The following is a 16881-nucleotide window of genomic DNA, read 5'->3' on the forward strand; positions in this document are numbered from 1 at the left end:
ATGTAAATTTCCTTTTAAAGCCACTCACAATAAAAATTAGACTGGAAGTAAGAAATTACCTGACTAATGAAACTGAATAATTAGTAAACTGAAGAAGAAAAAAAAATAAGTATAAATGTAGATCTAGAGTCTGAATTCATGCTTGGATGAGAGCACAGAAAAGATACTTACATTTTTATTCCTTAATATAAATGTATTTATATTAATATATATAAATATAATATAAATGTATTGCATGTTTCCCTGGAGGAGGAAATGGCAATCCACGCCAGTATTCTTGCCTGAAAAATCCCATGGGCAGAGGAGCACGGTGGGCTACAGTCCAAAGGGTCACAAAGAGTTGGGCATGACTGAGTGTCTGAGCACTCACATTGCATGCTAATTATGGAAAGTGTAGAAAATAAATATAAACAAAAAGAAGTAACTAACAACTCAAAATCCTTAACGAGAGTTAATAATTTTTAACATTTTGGTATATATCCTCATTATGAATGAATATTATGCATATACAGATGAAAGTCAGTCAGTCAGTTCAGTCACTCAGTTGTGTCTGACTCTTTGCAACTCCATGAGCCGCAGCACGCCAGGCCTCCCTGTCCATCACCAACTCCCAGAGTTTACTCAAACTCATGTCCATTGAGTCAGTGATGCCCTCTAACCATCTCATCCTCTGTCGTCCCCTTCCCCTCCTGCCTTCAATCTTTCCCAACATCAGGGTTTTTTCAAATGAGTCAGCTCTTCGCATCAGGTGGCCAAAATTTTGGAGTTTCAGCTTCAACATCAGTCCTTCCAATGAACATTCAGGACTGATTTCCTTTAGGATGGACTGGTTGGATCTCCTTGAAGTCCAAGGGAGTGAAAAAGCTGGCTTAACACTCAACATTCAAATAATTAAGATCATGGCATCCAGTCCTATAACGTCATGGCAAATAGATGGGGAAACAATGGAAACAGCTACAGACTTTATTTTCTTGGGTTCCAAAATCACTGTGGAGGTTACTGGAGCCATGAAATTAAAAGACACTTGTTTCTTGGAAGAAAACCTACAACAACCTAGACAGATCATTAAAAAGCAGAGACATTACTTTGCCAACAAAGGTTTGCATAGTCAAAGCTAAGATTTTTTCCAGTAGTCATGTATGACTATGAGAGTTGGACCAGAAAGAAGGCTGAGCACTGAATAATTTATGCTTTTGAACTGTGGTGCTGGAAAAGACTCTTGAGAGTCCCTTGGACTGCAAACAGATCAAACCAGTCCATCCTAAAGCAAATCAGTCCTGAATACTCATTGGAAGGACTGATACAGAAGCTCCAATACTTTGGCCACCTGATGCAAAGAGTCAGATCATTGGAAAAGATGCTGGGAAAGACTGAAGGCAACAGGAGAAGGGGGTGACAGAGGATGAGATGGTTGGATGGCATCATCAACTTAATGGACATAAGTCTGATCAAATTCCGGGAAACAGTCAAGGACAGAGAAGCCTGGCGTGCTGCAGTCCACGAGGTGGCAAAGAATCAGACGTGACTGAGCAGTGGAGCAACAACAAATGGCTGCTCCAATTTCCAGGCCCACTCACTGGCAGTGAATATTAACCTTCCTTTTAAACGTTTTGCCAATTGGGTTGAAAGAAACTGTTTAGTACCATTGTTTCTTTGTTTAGTAGTAAAGCTGAGCAAGGTTCTGGATGCTATTGGCCTTTTCCTTTTTGATGAATGTCCTGTTAATACCTTTCAGTCACCTTTTTCTAGGCGTTCTTTGGCCTTTTTCTTATTCTTCTCTTTATATTCTTTATATTCTAGGCTTACAGTACACAAAATCTCCCTAATTTTTCAAATCTTTGCCAAGGCCTGAACAACATATTTTCAGAACTCTGCAGGGCTGCTGTGTTTTTCTCTATGAGGGAGGTTTTAAAATGCATCACATATTATTTTAAACTAAAAAAAAAAAAAAAGCATGGTAATGGTAGTTAAGAAGATGACATTAATATCACATAAATGAAAATACAGTATAACATATCTTAAAATGTATAGCAAAAGATGAATAATGAAAACAATAGGAAAAAAGTATTGATCCCTATGTCAGGAAGATTCCCTGAAGAAGGAAATGGCAACCCGCTCTAGTACTCTTACCTGGGAATCCCATGGACAGAGGAGTCCATGGGGTCACAAAGAATCGGACACGACTGAGCAACTAACATTTTCACTTTCACATCACACAAGCTCACTGAATACTTGGCTTTCCCTTTTCATTTTTCCAAACCCTGGCCATGTAGTACACATAATGAAAGTTCTGGTAGGTTGGTCAGCTCGTCTCCATGCCTTCCACTGCAAACACTTCATTAATATTTTCATTAATATTAATGAGTGTGTGTATAATAACACATTTGTATAATAACATATTTTCCCAAGACAACCCATTAGAAAGCAGAATGTGGAATGCAAGTTTGGGTTTTGGATTATTGGAATTTTTCTTACCCTCTCCAGTGTAATTTCTTCAAACTCATATTCAATTTCTGTCCCATTGACCTGTAAATAGGAAAAAAAAAAAAAGAAAGAAAACTATTAAATACATTTTGAGAAGGAGAGAGCTGCATTTTAAATAACATTAGGGGGTTAAATTGCATCCTGGCTATGAATAAACCACACTCTATTGATGTTTGTGACTGCATGTTCTTTTCCAAATGAAATATAGTCCAAGGTATTCTGAAATATGACTGAGACTCTATAAACAAAACAAAACAACAACAAAAAACACTCATTGTATTCTTTAAAATTTCTTGATGTTTGGGGGAGAGAAAACAGTACAAAATATGTACTGTGAGTTTACAAAGAGAAAGCCAGCTAGGGGCATTGTTACAGTTACAAGGGACATTTTTTCCTAATATCTTTCAATTTTTGTATGGATAGACTCTAAAATATGACCTTAAAAATCAGTGGTAAGGGCAACACAACCATATTACATTTTTGGCTGTAAAACAGCATTAAGAATGACCATGTTAGATAAAGAATGCCTTCTCTTTATTGGTTCAAGCTGAGGTAGTTTATCCCCATTATCCTCCTGTTATATTTGTTGAGAAGCCCTGACCCATGTAACCATGGCTTCAGTAGCAATGAGAAAAGAACAAACCAGGACATGCCTGAAATTCCTAGTGAGAAACCATCCAGCCAACCCTTAAATTGATTTGAACTTAGAGAAACACATTTTAAATATAGTCAGGCAACATGTAACATATGACTTAGATTCAAGTGACATGAATACAGAACATATGAAGAACTACTTTAAAATAATCTAACAAATATTAAATTCTCACTTTTATCTATCACAGATCCTTCTCAGCCAGGCAAAATTTCTGAACAAGGAAATTCTTGAATTGGCTATTTTTTGTTGTTGTTGCTATTAGAATATGTCTCAGCATTATTAACATTTAGAAATCAGTGAGAAAAAAACTAATTTTCAAGTAAAAATCCATGATTTTTATAAAATTCTAATTTTACTTTACTGCCCCTTCTTTTGGAGAAGGAAATGGCAACCCACTCTAGTGTTCTTGCCTGGAGAATCCCAGGGACGGGGGAGTCTGGTGGGCTACCGTCTATGGGGTCGCACAGAGTTAGACACGACTGAAGCGACTTAGCAGCAGCAGCCCCTTCTTTACAAGAATTTAAACATAGTTCTTGAACATTAAGAGCTTTATGGAGGCAAGGACCAGGCAGCCGCATTAACTAACAGAGCCTGACAGAAAAGAAATAATGAAGGGGAAAAATGTGAATGGATGAATGACTGAACTAAATAAATTATTTACCTGATTTAGAAACACAGGCATTTGTGGGCTCTCTTCAATAAGGAATTTGAATATGGTATCATTAACTGAAGGTATAATCATAACTGTAATCAGCAAATATAAAGAACAATAGACTTATATGTGTCCACCAGACACTTAGAGCATGTTTTTGATTTTCTAATTATATGAGTTAATTGGTGAATCACATTTTATTGTTATACTACATTATCAAACAGCCCTAAACCAAATTTGATTTTCTGGGCTTCAGCAATTTAATGACTCAGGGAAGAGAACCTGATGATGTTAGAACTAAGCTTTAGCAACTTTACCGTTTTTTAAATTTTATTTTTCACATGTAAAAATCAAAACTCAAACTCCCTGTGTGTTCCCATATTAATTTTTTTTGGTCTTTTTTGTTTTTCCAAAACTGTATTTAGTTGACAGAGGAAGTCAGAAAGGAAGGGCTGAGTTAATGTAATGTCTTTTAATTCTCACAGTATGGCTCCATGAAGCATTTCTTCGCTTCAGTGCTCTCTAGAGTGGAGCCCTTCACACTATTAAAGTGCTGCAAACTGTGGTAGGGGAAAAAAAAAAAAAAACAACTTCAAAGAGACGAAAACAACAAGCCTATGATTATAAATATCAGAGGAGAAAATTCTGTTAGGAAGTGCTTAAAAGATAAGAATATTTTAGTGACATACATTGCACAGTTGCTGCTGCTAAGTCGCTTCAGTTGTGTCCGACTCTGTGCGACCCCATAGACAGCAGCCCACCAGGCTCTGCCGTCCCTGGGATTCTCCAGGCAAGAGTTGGGGTCTACCAAAATCCTTGCTTAACATTTGCATGATCATATATGCTGAATCATAAATCCTAGAAGCATTATTTATACATATCCAAGTTTGTATTCAAAAGTTCCCCAGACAGCTACATGAACTATTGATGGCTTTACATTTACTCCATGGGTCTTTAGTTTTCAACCCAAGAAAGCAATGCCATTTACCTAATTCCATAGTATCCAGGATTTCTTTATAGGAAGGGAAGATGACATCCAGGTGGGGATGTAACTTTCCTTTTAAAAGAAAATATTCCCTGACTACAACTGGATCTAGTGAAATTAAAAAGGAGTGAAAGGATCTTAGCATAGGTGAGATGATATTTCAAGCTTTACCTGAGGAGCATTTAAAACACGGAATAACAGGAAAGACGTTTAAGATGTTCTAGAGTTTACTGATGCTAAAGCTGAAACTCCAATACTTTGGCCACCTCATGAGACGAGTTGACTCACTGGAAAAGACTCTGATGCTGGGAAAGGTTGGGGGCGGGAGGAGAAGGGGACGACGGAGAATGAGATGGCTGGATGGCATCACCGACTCTGTGGACATGAGTTTGAGTGTACTCCGGGAGTTGGTGATGGACAGGGAGGCCTGGCGTGCTGTGATTCATGGGGTCGCGGAGAGTCGGACACGACTGAGCGACTGAACTGAACTGAACTGAACTGAGAGTTTACTGCTTCATCACTAAGAGAGCATGATCTACACTGCCTAAGGGCCCCTAAGAAAAGAAATTCGAGACTGACCCTTGGCAAGGACCTCAGGGGAAAGAATGAAATAGAAAGAACTAAGAATATTTCCATTTTAAACATAAGTGTTATAAAAGTGGACTGTGGCATTTGTGAACATTTAGTAGCTTCCCAGGTAGACCTAGGAGAGGGTGATGGGACCCCACTCCAGTACTCTTGCCTGGAAAATCCCATGGACGGAGGAGCCTGGAAGGCTGCAGCCTATGGGGTCGCTGAGGGTCAGACAAGACTGAGTGACTTCACTTTCATTTTTTACTTTCATGCACTGGAGAAGGAAATGGTAACCCACTCCAGTGTTCTTGCCTGGAGAACCTCAGGGATGGGGGAGCCTGGTGGGCTGCCGTCTATGGGGTTGCACAGAGTCGGACACGACTGAAGCGACTTAGCAGCAGATAGAGCTAGTGGTAAAGAATCCACCTGTCAATGCAGGAGATGTGAGAGATGCAGGTTTGATCCCTGGGTCAGGAAGATCCCCTGGAGAAGGAAATGGCAACCCTCTCCAGTATTCTTACCTGGAAAAATCCATGGGCAGGCTACAGTCTACAGGGTCACAAAGAGTTGAACACAACTGAGCAACTGAGCACAAGCAGCACAAATGACTTTTCACCAGTTCACTAGTCCTTAAATACTTTGGTTCACATCTGCTTAGAGGAATAGTTGCTTACTATTAGTAAAGAGCCAAAAGGTATGAACAGTAATTCCCTCCGAGCCATAATTTTGTGTATTCTTACTCTGGAAAACCAAGAAAAACTGTCATGAAGGGCCTCCCATCGTCTTCTGGGGGATTTACAGATAATCGATTGTCTCAACTTGCCTTGATGGTCTTACTCTACTTCCAATTAGTTTAACAATATATGCCACTTAATTTAAAAACAAACAAAAAAACGGGCTCTGGGGCTTCCCTGGTGGCTCAGTGGTAAAGAATCAGCCTGCCAGAAGGAGATTGCTGGTCCAGGAATATCCCAACATGCTGAGGAGCAACTAAGCCCCTGTACCAGAAGTACTGAGCCTATGCTCTAGAGTGCGGGAACCACAACTACTAAGCTGCAACTACTGAAGCCAGCACACCGCAACTATAGAATAGACCCAGCTCACAGAGAAAAGCCCATGCAGCAACAAAGACCCAGAACAGCCAAAAATAAATAAATTTTTTTTTTTTTTAAGGGAGCTTCCCAACTTTTGCAGTAGCAAAGAATCTGTCTGCCAACATAGGAGATTCAAGAGACGTGGGTTCAATCCTTGGGTCTGAAGATCCCATGGAGGAGGGCATGGCAACCCACTCTAGTATTCTTGTCTGGAAAATTCCATGGACAGAGCCTGGCAGTCTACATTCCATGAGGTTGCAAAGAGTTGGATGAGACTGAACACGCATTCATTTTGGCTTCCCCGGTAGCTCAGCAGTAAAGAATCCCCCTGCAATGCAGGAGATGCAGGCAGGAGACTGGTTTGATCCCTGGGTCAGGAAGATTCCCTGGAGAAAGAAAATGGCAACCTACTCCAGTATTCTTGCCTGGAAAATTCCAATCCATGGAGTCACAAAAGAGTCAGACATGACTGGGCAACTAAACAACAACAAACAACATTCTTCCTGAAAAATACTGCCAAATACAATTTTTCTCTTGACTAATAATACCTCCTGTGAGGTTTAAGCACCCTGGTAATGTTTTATGCTACTGATGGTTTGCAGCCTGTACAGCTGCATGGAGATGGTTCTGGTTAACTCAGATCTGGCTCTGACCACCACCCAGCATTGTCTCTCCACCTGGAGAAGTAAGAGGATTGGCAGCTTTCTAGACGTGGAGGGTCAGTAAAGAGATGGAATTTCCCAGTTTTGAAATACCTTTTTGTTTAGATACTTGATTTTTCTGAACCTAATGGTTATGGAGTGTCAGCTGGTAGGTTTCCATGGTGGCTGGAAAATCAAATTGATGCTGCATACTGTCCTGTCCTATTCTGAGCATCTAGCCTTCCTGGCCTCAGATGGAAGTTAAGACAAGAGCATAACCTATTCAAATTCAAACTTGGTATTTAAAATCCTAATTTCATAAACCTTGAATACTTTATATATGTTTTTCTCTCCCCAACAGTCTTTAGTTAATTTCACTGCTTTTTCCTTTTTTTCCCTTCAGTGCTATAGCAACCACCTGTCTGGGTGATAATATAATTTGAGATCTATTTTTATTTCCTGAAAAAGGTTTTTCATGAATAAGACATGAACTATTCCATGTTTTAATGTTCTTTAACTGGAATCTTAAGTAATGATTTCTTTGAATTTTTTGTTCGTGTCTATAATATCCATACATGACCACTGGAAAAACCATAGCCTTGACTAGACAGACCTTGGTTGGCAAAGTAACGTCTCTGCTTTTTAATATGCTATCTAGGTTGCTCTCTCTTCGTGAACCCATGAACTGTAGCCCACCAGTCTCCTCTGCCCATGGGATTCTCCAGGCAAGAATCTTAGAGTGGGCTGCCATTTCCTTCTCCAGGGGACCTTCCAGACCCAGGGACTGAACCTGGGTCTCCTGCATTGCGGGCAGATTCTTTACCGACTGAGATGCCAGGGAAGCTCTCTGAGAGCAGTAAATAACATTCAAAGCATAATCGAATAACTGTTAAGAAAACATCACAATACACCAGATGTTTGACCACTCCCAGATACAAACCACCTGGTCAATTGCAAGCAAAGTGTCCAAGAGAATCAAGCGTTCAAAACACGCACCCAAAAGATTTAGAAAAACAGAGTGCTGAGCCACAATATAAGATTTTACAAATATGATGATGTTAGCAGATAGTTGCGGAGAAGGCAATGGCAAGCCACTCCAGTGCTCTTGCCTAGAAAATCCCATGGATGGAGGAGCCTGGTAGGCTGCAGTCTGTGGGGTCGCTAAGGGTTGGACACGACTGAGCGACTTCACTTTCACTTTTCACTTTCCACTTTCACACATTGGAGGAGGAAATGGCAACCCACTCCAGTGTTCTTGCCTGGAGAATCCCAGGGACCGGGGAGCCTGGTGGGCTTCCATCTATGGGGTCACACAGAGTCGGACACGACTGAAGTGACTTAGCAGCAGCAGCAGATAGTTGAGGGTATTTTCTTTTCCATTTGGGTATAATGACAACTACAGTGTGAGGCTGATTATCAGTCACCCATTTCTTCATCTTTGCCTTCTTTCCTTAATTCCCTGCAATCTTATTTGTGTTCCACCACCACAGAAAAGTTGAGCCTTTAGGGTCGACAAAGTTCCACATTTGCATACACTGATTTTTTTCCCAGCCTTCATCCTTCCTGGGTTTCAATCGGTATTTGACAATCTGGAGTGTAACTTAAATTTCCCCTTTTGTCACATGGTTGATATTCTTGCTGGTCTCCTTCCTACTTCTCTGTCCAATGGAATTATATCCATTTCCCTTCCCCTTGACAGATATGAGCATTCACAAGGTCTGCCCTTATTGTTGTATAATCTTTACCAGAGTTTTCATCTCACTCAACTTGATTTTCTAAGCAAATGCCCTAGTATCACCCCAGTCTCAATAAAGCTGAAATAGAACTAACCATCTTGCCTAATTATAACCATCAGTTTTTCCAGCCTACTCCAGATACAAAAGAATCCTCTTTTTCATATATACCCTGTGTATTTCTTATTCATACCCAATATCCTATTTTAAGACTTACAGTATAAATTTCTTAGGATCATTGATATAATTTCCTAAAAATATTTCTGTCCCTATCATTTTATTCAAATCAATCTAGTGTTCACATCCCTTGAGATTTTTCTTTCTAAAAAGCAACATTTCTACCATGTAATTTTACTGCATGAGTAGCTTTAATTTTTCTTTATCTTTAAAGAACATTCCAGACCACCCACCAGCTGTCCCTAACCTACTTGTCTAGCTACAGATCTTAGATCTTATCTTCAAAAACATTTTCTAGCTAAGTAACTGAACTTAAATAAAATACCTCCTCTATTTGGTATCTTTATTAATGCCATACACGCTACCATAAATGGACTTCCCAGGTGGTGCAGTGGTAGAGAGTCCACCTGCCAATGCAAGAGACATGGGTTCTATCCCTGGGTGGGGAAGATTCCCTGGAGAAGGAAATGGCAACCCAGTCCAGCATTCATGTATGCCATGCTGCACCTCCACCATAAATATATTTATCTTATGCCTATCAAAATATTAATTTAGAAAAATAGTTTTGAATGCCTAGAATTTCCCAGGTACTAAGTTAGTTCCTAGGGATATAATAGTAAACAGAACACAGTCCCTAGCCCCATAGAGCTGAATTCTATTTGGGGATATGGGACACTTCCATTTATGTCAGTCAAAGGCTGTCTCTTCTATAAAGTCATAAGGATTTTTCTTAATCTTTGAAAATCACTACTCTGTTCTCTAAATCATCTTCCCCATGCTAGTAGCAATAATGATACTACTATGACTCCTAGTATTAGTACTGCAACTACTGCTTCTTTTCTTAAGTATCTAATACATGCTGCTGCTGCTGCTGCTAAGTCGCTTCAGTCGTGTCCGACTCTGTGTGACCCCATGGACGGCAGCCCACCAGGCTCCCCCGTCCATGGCATTCTCCAGGCAAGAACACTGGAGTGGGGTGCCATTGCCTTCTCTGAATATATGCTAGGCACTATGATAAATTGATCTTGTAATTAAATTTAAAAAATTCTGGGGGCTAGACATTTTAATGTTAATTTTACTATTGAGAAAGCCAGGTTTCTAAGCTGAGCAACTTCTCCAAGGTTATACAGCCATAAAGGGAAAATGAAAGTGTTAGTCGCTCAGTCATGTACGACTCTTTGCAACCCCATGGACTGCAGCCTGCCAGGCTCCTGTCCATGGAATTCTCCAGGCAAGAATACTGGTGTGGGTTACCATTCCTTCTCCAGGGGATCTTCCTGACCCAGGGATTGAATTTGGGTTTCCCTCATTGCAGACAGATTCTTTACTGTTTGAGCCAACAGGGAAGCCTTAATACAGTCCTAGGTAACATGAACTGGGACTATCTTGTTCATCTTTCTCATCACTTAGTATTGGGAAGCATATGCTCAATCCAAACTTGTGGCAGAAAATTAAAGAACGAGTGGCTATAAGGAGAGGAAAGAATGGGATGTATCTAGAGCTTGAATCAAGGGAATTTTAATGGTAAACCACTGATCTTTCTTCCTGGTCATCCAGACCTCAGTCTTTCTCTCACTGTACCTGTGGTCTTCCTTATAGTCCAGCTCCTCACACTGTGCTTTATCTTTCCTGATACACTGTCCTGTTCAGATGAGACACTGTATTTTAGATTTTTTTCTCTTGTGGCACCTATCATACTGACTTGCCCACAGCAGTCATTTCATAAATAGTTATTGAAGAAATAAATCAATTGCACCTTATGTTAAGAGCTTTTATTTGCTATGGATCTTTCAAAATCTCTTTGTAGTCAAAAGTCCTACTTAACCATTGTCAGTTTGCAAAGGAATGAACTTGCTTTAATTTCTCTCTAATCATTTTACTTCAAAGCTTGCTAACAATAAGCTGTCTCCCTTTTTCATCTGAATATAAGTCACAGTTTCAGCATCCTCCAACATCAATCCGTCGACCAACAAATATTTGTTGAGTGACTCTCCCCGCCTTCTTTACTAGTTCATGTGATCTCTTTTAACCTGATTTCAAAAGTACATCAGTATTTTCACAACCTTGGGAAAGAGCTACAGCACTTTATCACTCTGCTAATTCATCTGCTCTTTCATCAAGATCACATGAAGAAGTTTTTTAAGTTCTGTGATTCTGGAAAAACGCTTTGGTTCACTTGTTATAAAACAAACAAAGAAAAAGGTCAGATCAATCTCCCTGGATCAGATGCTAAGGGAGAGCATTTTGTTGTTTTATGTTATTTCACCTTTCCTGAAGCACTATGGGGATTCCCAGATGGCTCGTCAGTAAAGAATTTGTGTGCTAATGCAGGAGATGCAAGTTCAATCCCTGGGTTGGAGGATCTCCTGAAGTAGGAAATGGCAACTCATTGCTATACTCTTGACTGGGAAATCCCACGGACAGAGGAGCCTGGAGGGCTACAGTCTATGGGGTCTCAGAGTCAGATATAACTTAGTGACTGAACTCACACATGAAGCACCTTAGGATTATGACGGGAAACTGAGTATGAATGCTGTTCCTGTCCCCACCACCTAGTCAGTTGATAAAATATGGAACCTGGAAGGTTTCAAGTTGTCTATATGTAACCTTTTTCAGAGTATGCTAACAACAGTATTAATAATTAACATAATATATTCACATACATTATTATTTGCTCCTCATATCAATTCTAGGTGGGTCAGTATCAATATCTGAATTTTATAGATGAGTAAATAGCCCATGGATGATAGATAAACTGCTTGAAATTGCTCAGTTGGGGTTTTTATGTAAACCTAGATTTTTAGGACTCTGAATCTAGAGCTGATTCCATTACATTATGCTACACGCATAGGCTTTACTCTAAAAGTGAGAGATAACCTGGCTGAATTATATGAAATTGTTGACGTTTAATTGTTTTTAACTTAAACAATTATGCAATTCTGCACATTTCAACCTGAGAGTTGAAAATGACTTAGTACGGTGAGAAGCTAGAATTCTAGAATCAAGCTGTCTGGGTTGAAAGCACGATTCTTTCACCCTCTAGTTATAAAACGTTGAGTGAGTTACTTCTCTGAGCCTTGGCAATTCTTATTTACAAAATAGATGGTAATTATTGGGCTGTATAAACATTGAATGATATAATTTTATCAAAGTTTAGTGTTTAGCACCTAGTGAACCCTCAAAAATACTAGCTACCATTATTCTGAAGTTTTCCCTAGGTCTGTGTAGGCATATTTAAATCCTGCCTATTCACTCTTCTATAGAGAAGCTAGTACAGGCACATGCGTGTGTTGGAGGCACAGGGAGAATGGTAGGTACAGAGATTAAAGCGTATTGTTTGTAGGAAATTTTATAAAAAGTATCTACGTGTTAAGTTGTGCTCAATATTCACACAGAGGACTTGAGATACCCTCTTTCCTCTGTGAGACTCAATTAACTTAGATCAAATAGAAACCTATCTGGAGAAAAAAGTATAATATATTTTTCAATGAAAAATTTAAAAGTCCAAGTTTCTACATTGGTATCAGTGCTTCCCAGACTGGACCCTGGAGTTTAGAAGTGGTTATGTACCCCAGGGATGGGGAAGCCTGGTGGGCTTCCATCTATGGGGTCACACAGGGTCGGACACGACTGAAGGGACTTAGCAGCAGCAGCAGCATGTACACCGAAGTTGCTGCTGACAACAGCTAGCCACAACAGGGACCTTGGGCTGCACACTGGATAAACCAGATCTCTTTATCTCTGGACCCTTGACTGTCCAGTCCCCAGGGCTTTAAAAAATTCCAGCACTGTGGTAATTGGAAGCTGATAGTATAAGCTCTAAACAGTGTATTGTGATTAACCAAAGGTTATCTGTGCTGGTTTTTTTTTCTTTTTTTTTTCTCTTGGAACCAAAAACTCAAAAGGGTATGAACATAAATCCCCAATTACATTCAGTTCAGTTCAGTTCAGTTCAGTCGCTCAGTCGTGTCCGACTCTCCGCGACCCCATGAATCACAGCACGCCAGGCCTCCCTGTCCATCACCAACTCCCGGAGTACACTCAAACTCATGTCCACAGAGTCGGTGATGCCATCCAGCCATCTCATTCTCCGTCGTCCCCTTCTCCTCCCGCCCCCAACCTTTCCCAGCATCAGAGTCTTTTCCAGTGAGTCAACTCGTCTCATGAGGTGGCCAAAGTATTGGAGTTTCAGCTTTAGCATCAGTCCCTCCAAAATAAATAAATTCCATAAATACCTTAAGCATAGTAAACAAATACTAATTAATCAGACAGTAAATCCTGGATGGGAAGTACCAAGGATTGAAGGCAGTTGGTAGGAAGGGAGAAGTTAGGGAAATTTAAATCATATTTTTACCACATTATCATTTTTCTTAATGACATTAGGATGACTTATTTTTGCCACGTGTTCTCCATGTAATGTCTACTTATTTTCCAAAAAAACCTCCATTCTTCTCCCTTTCCAGATAACTAATGCTACCATAAACCCTGCCCTTCCTTCCCTAGCCCTTCTTACACAAAGGCTAGGTTAGGTTTATGTCATTTGTCTCTGTCTACAGTATTTGTGTAGATCCTTTGCCCAGACTGTAGACTGTGTTTGTCACAGCTTTCCTTCCAAGGAACAAGTGTCTTTTAATTTCATGGCTGCAGTCACCGGCCACAGTGATTTTGGAGCCCAAGAAAAGAAAATCCATCACTGCTTTCACTTTTTTCCCTTATATTTGGTATGAAGTGATGGGACTAGCCACGCCAGGCTTCAGCAATACGTGAACAGTGAACTTCCAGATGTTCAAGCAGGTTTTAGAAAAGGCAGAGGCACCAGAGATCAAATTGCCAACATCCGCTGGATCATGGAGAAAGCAAGAGAGTTCCAGAAAAACATCTATTTCTGCTTCATTGACTATGCCAAAGCCTTTGACTGTGTGGATCACAATAAACCGTGGAAAATTCTGAAAGAGATGGGAATACCAGACCACCTGACCTGTGTCTTGAGAAACCTGCATGCAGGTCAAGAAGCAACAGTTAGAACTGGACATGGAACAACAGACTGACTGGTTCCAAATAGAAAAAGGAGTACGTCAAGTTTGTATATTGTCACCCTGCTTATTTAACTTATATGCAGAGTACATCATGAGGAACGCTGGGCTGGAAGAAGCACATGCTGGAATCAAGATTGCTGGGAGAAATATCAATAACCTCAGATATGCAGATGACACCACCCTTATGGCAGAAAGTGAAGAGGAACTCAAAAGCCTCTTGATGAAAGTGAAAGAGGAGAGTGAAAAGGTTGGCTTGAAGCTCAACATTCAGAAAACTAAGATCGTGGCATCTGGTCCCATCACTTCATGGGAAATAGATGGAAAAACAGTGGAAACAGTGTCAGACTTTATTTTTTGGGGATCCAAAATTACTGCGGATACTGATTGCAGCCATGAAATTAAAAGACGCTGACTCCTTGGAAAGAAAGTTATGACCAACCTAGATAGCATATTAAAAAGCAGAGACATTACTTTGCCAACCAAGGTCCATCTAGTCAAGGCTATGGTTTTTCCAGGGGTCATGTATGGATGTGAGAGTTGGACTGTGAAGAAAGCTGAGCGCCGAAGAATTGATGCTTTTGAACTATGGTGTTGGAGAAGACTCTTGAGAGTCCCTGGGACTGCAAGGAGATCCAACCAGTCCATTCTAAAGGAGATCAATCCTGGGTGTTCATTGGAAGGACTGATGCTAAGGCTGAAACTGCAATACTTTGGCCACCTCATGCGACGAGTTGACTCACTGGAAAAGACTCTGATGCTGGGAGGGATTGGGGGCAGGAGGAGAAGGGGATGACAGAGAATGAGATGGCTGGATGGCATCACCGACTCTGTGGACATAAGTTTGAGTGTACTCCGGGAGTTGGTGATGGACAGGGAGGCCGGGTGTGCTGTGATTCATGGGGTCGCAAAGAGTTGGACATGACTGAGCGACTGAACTGAACTGAACTGATGGGATTAGGGCTTCCCTGATAGTTCAGTTAGTAAAGAATCCACCTGCAATGCAGGAGGCCCTGGTTCAATTCCTGAGTCGGGAAGATCCACTGGAGAAGGGAAAGGGTACTCACTCCAGTGTTCTTGGGCTTCCCTTGTGGTTCAGCTGTTACAGAATCTGCCTGCAATACAGGAGACCTGTGTTCAATCCCTGGGTTGGGAGGATCCCCTGGAGAATAATACCTACTCCAGTATTCTGGCCTAGATAATTCCATAGACTATATAGTCCCTGGGGTCGCAAAGATTCTTGATGCCATAATCTTAGTTTCTTTTTAAGGTTGAGTTTTAAACCAGCTTTTCCTACTCTCTTCTTTCACCCTCACCAAGAGGAGGTCTAGCAGCTCCTCTTCACTTTCTGTGGTTAGAGTGCTATCATTTGCAGATCTGAGTGGTTGAATTTTCTCCCAGCCATCTTGATTCCAGCTTGTGATTCATCCAGCCCAGCGTTTCGCTTGGTATATTCTGCATAGAAGTTAAATAAGCAAAGTGGCAACACAGTCTTGTTGTATTCCTTTCCCAATTCTGAACCAGTCAGTTATTCCATGTTCAGTTCTAACTGTTGTTTCTTGGTGCATATAAAGGTTTCTCAGGAGACAGGTAAGATGGCCTGATACCTTTTTAAGAATTTTCCAAAGTCACTTTGCTGACAAAGATATGTATAGTCAAAGCTATGTTTTTTCCAGTAGTCAAGTATGAGTGTGAGAATTGGACCATAAAGAAAGCTGAGTGCTGAAGTTGATGCTTTTGAACTGTGGGGCTGGAGAAAACTCTTGAGAGTCCCTTGAATTGCAAGGAGATCAAATCAGTCAGTCCTAAAGGAAATAAACCCTGAATATTCATTGGAAGGACTGATGCTGAAACTGAAGCTCCACTACTTTGCTCACTTGATGTTAAGAACGGAGTCATTGGAAAAGACCCTGATGCTGGCAAAGATTAAAGGCAGGAGGAGAAGTGGGTGACAGAGGATGAGATGGTTGGATGGCATCACCGACTCAATGGACACTAATTTCAGCAAACTTCAGGAGATAGTGAAGGACAAGAGAGCCTGGCTGCAGTCCATTGGGTCACAAAGATTCGGATGTGATTTAACAACTGAACAACAAGTAGAATGTGTTTTCTACAAGTTTCTGGCTTTAGATTCAATCAGACACGGATTCTAACCTGAAATTGGCCACCTATTAGCTTTGTGACTTTAAAAAGATACATAATCTCAGTTCCTCCTCAGTAAAATCAGACCGTATTTATATTTACTTCAATATAGGTGTACGGAATTTTAAATTAACTAAGAAGTATAGCACAGTGCTCAAGCATACATACTACAGATACTCCAGTTGATCAAATATAGAGATTATAAAGTTATTTAGAGCCAGATTTCCTCCCAAGTTTGACTCTGCCAGTTTCTAGCTGTGAGATATCTGTTATCAGTTCCCTCATCTGTAAATCAGGGTTCTTAATCTCATTGGTTTGTGAAGACTGAATGAATTAGTATAAATGAAAAGAATAAGTAAAATACTTGGAGCAGTAGCTTGAGACATACTAAATGTTATTGTTACTCTACTATCCATTATTATTACAGAAAGGTGGAGAAAGGTGCTCAGCAAATCTTCTCCCCAGGACAACTTAAAAACATAATTGCCAAAAACAGCCATTTCTGGACTCTGGGAACTGACTAAAGGCATATAGGGGGAAAAAAAAAACATACAACCTTTGATTCAGGAACCTGAGTTGGCAACCGTGGAAATCTGATGTTCTCAGTTCAGTTCAGTTCAGTCGCTCAGTCGTGTCCGACTCTCAGCGACCCCATGAATCACAGCACGCCAGGCCTCCCTGTCCATCACCAACCCCTGGAGTACACTCAAAC

General features: G+C 40.6%; 1 protein-coding gene across 11 annotated transcripts in view; it reads right to left on the minus strand.

Annotated features, from left to right (window-relative positions):
• The window catches only part of DLG2 (discs large MAGUK scaffold protein 2), a 1481746-nt gene that overhangs the window by 812730 nt on the left and 652135 nt on the right, over positions 1-16881 (minus strand). For all 11 annotated transcript variants that reach the window (XM_055416123.2, XM_055416124.2, XM_088832353.1 and 8 more), the window contains one exon: positions 2476-2526. In XM_055416123.2, the coding sequence (XP_055272098.2) occupies positions 2476-2526 (51 nt within the window). The remainder of the gene's footprint in view (positions 1-2475; positions 2527-16881) is intronic.

This window comes from Moschus berezovskii, chromosome 25, assembly GCF_049115385.1.
Source record: "Moschus berezovskii isolate FMDL1 chromosome 25, NW_MosBer_1.0, whole genome shotgun sequence".
NCBI lineage: Eukaryota > Metazoa > Chordata > Mammalia > Artiodactyla > Moschidae > Moschus > Moschus berezovskii.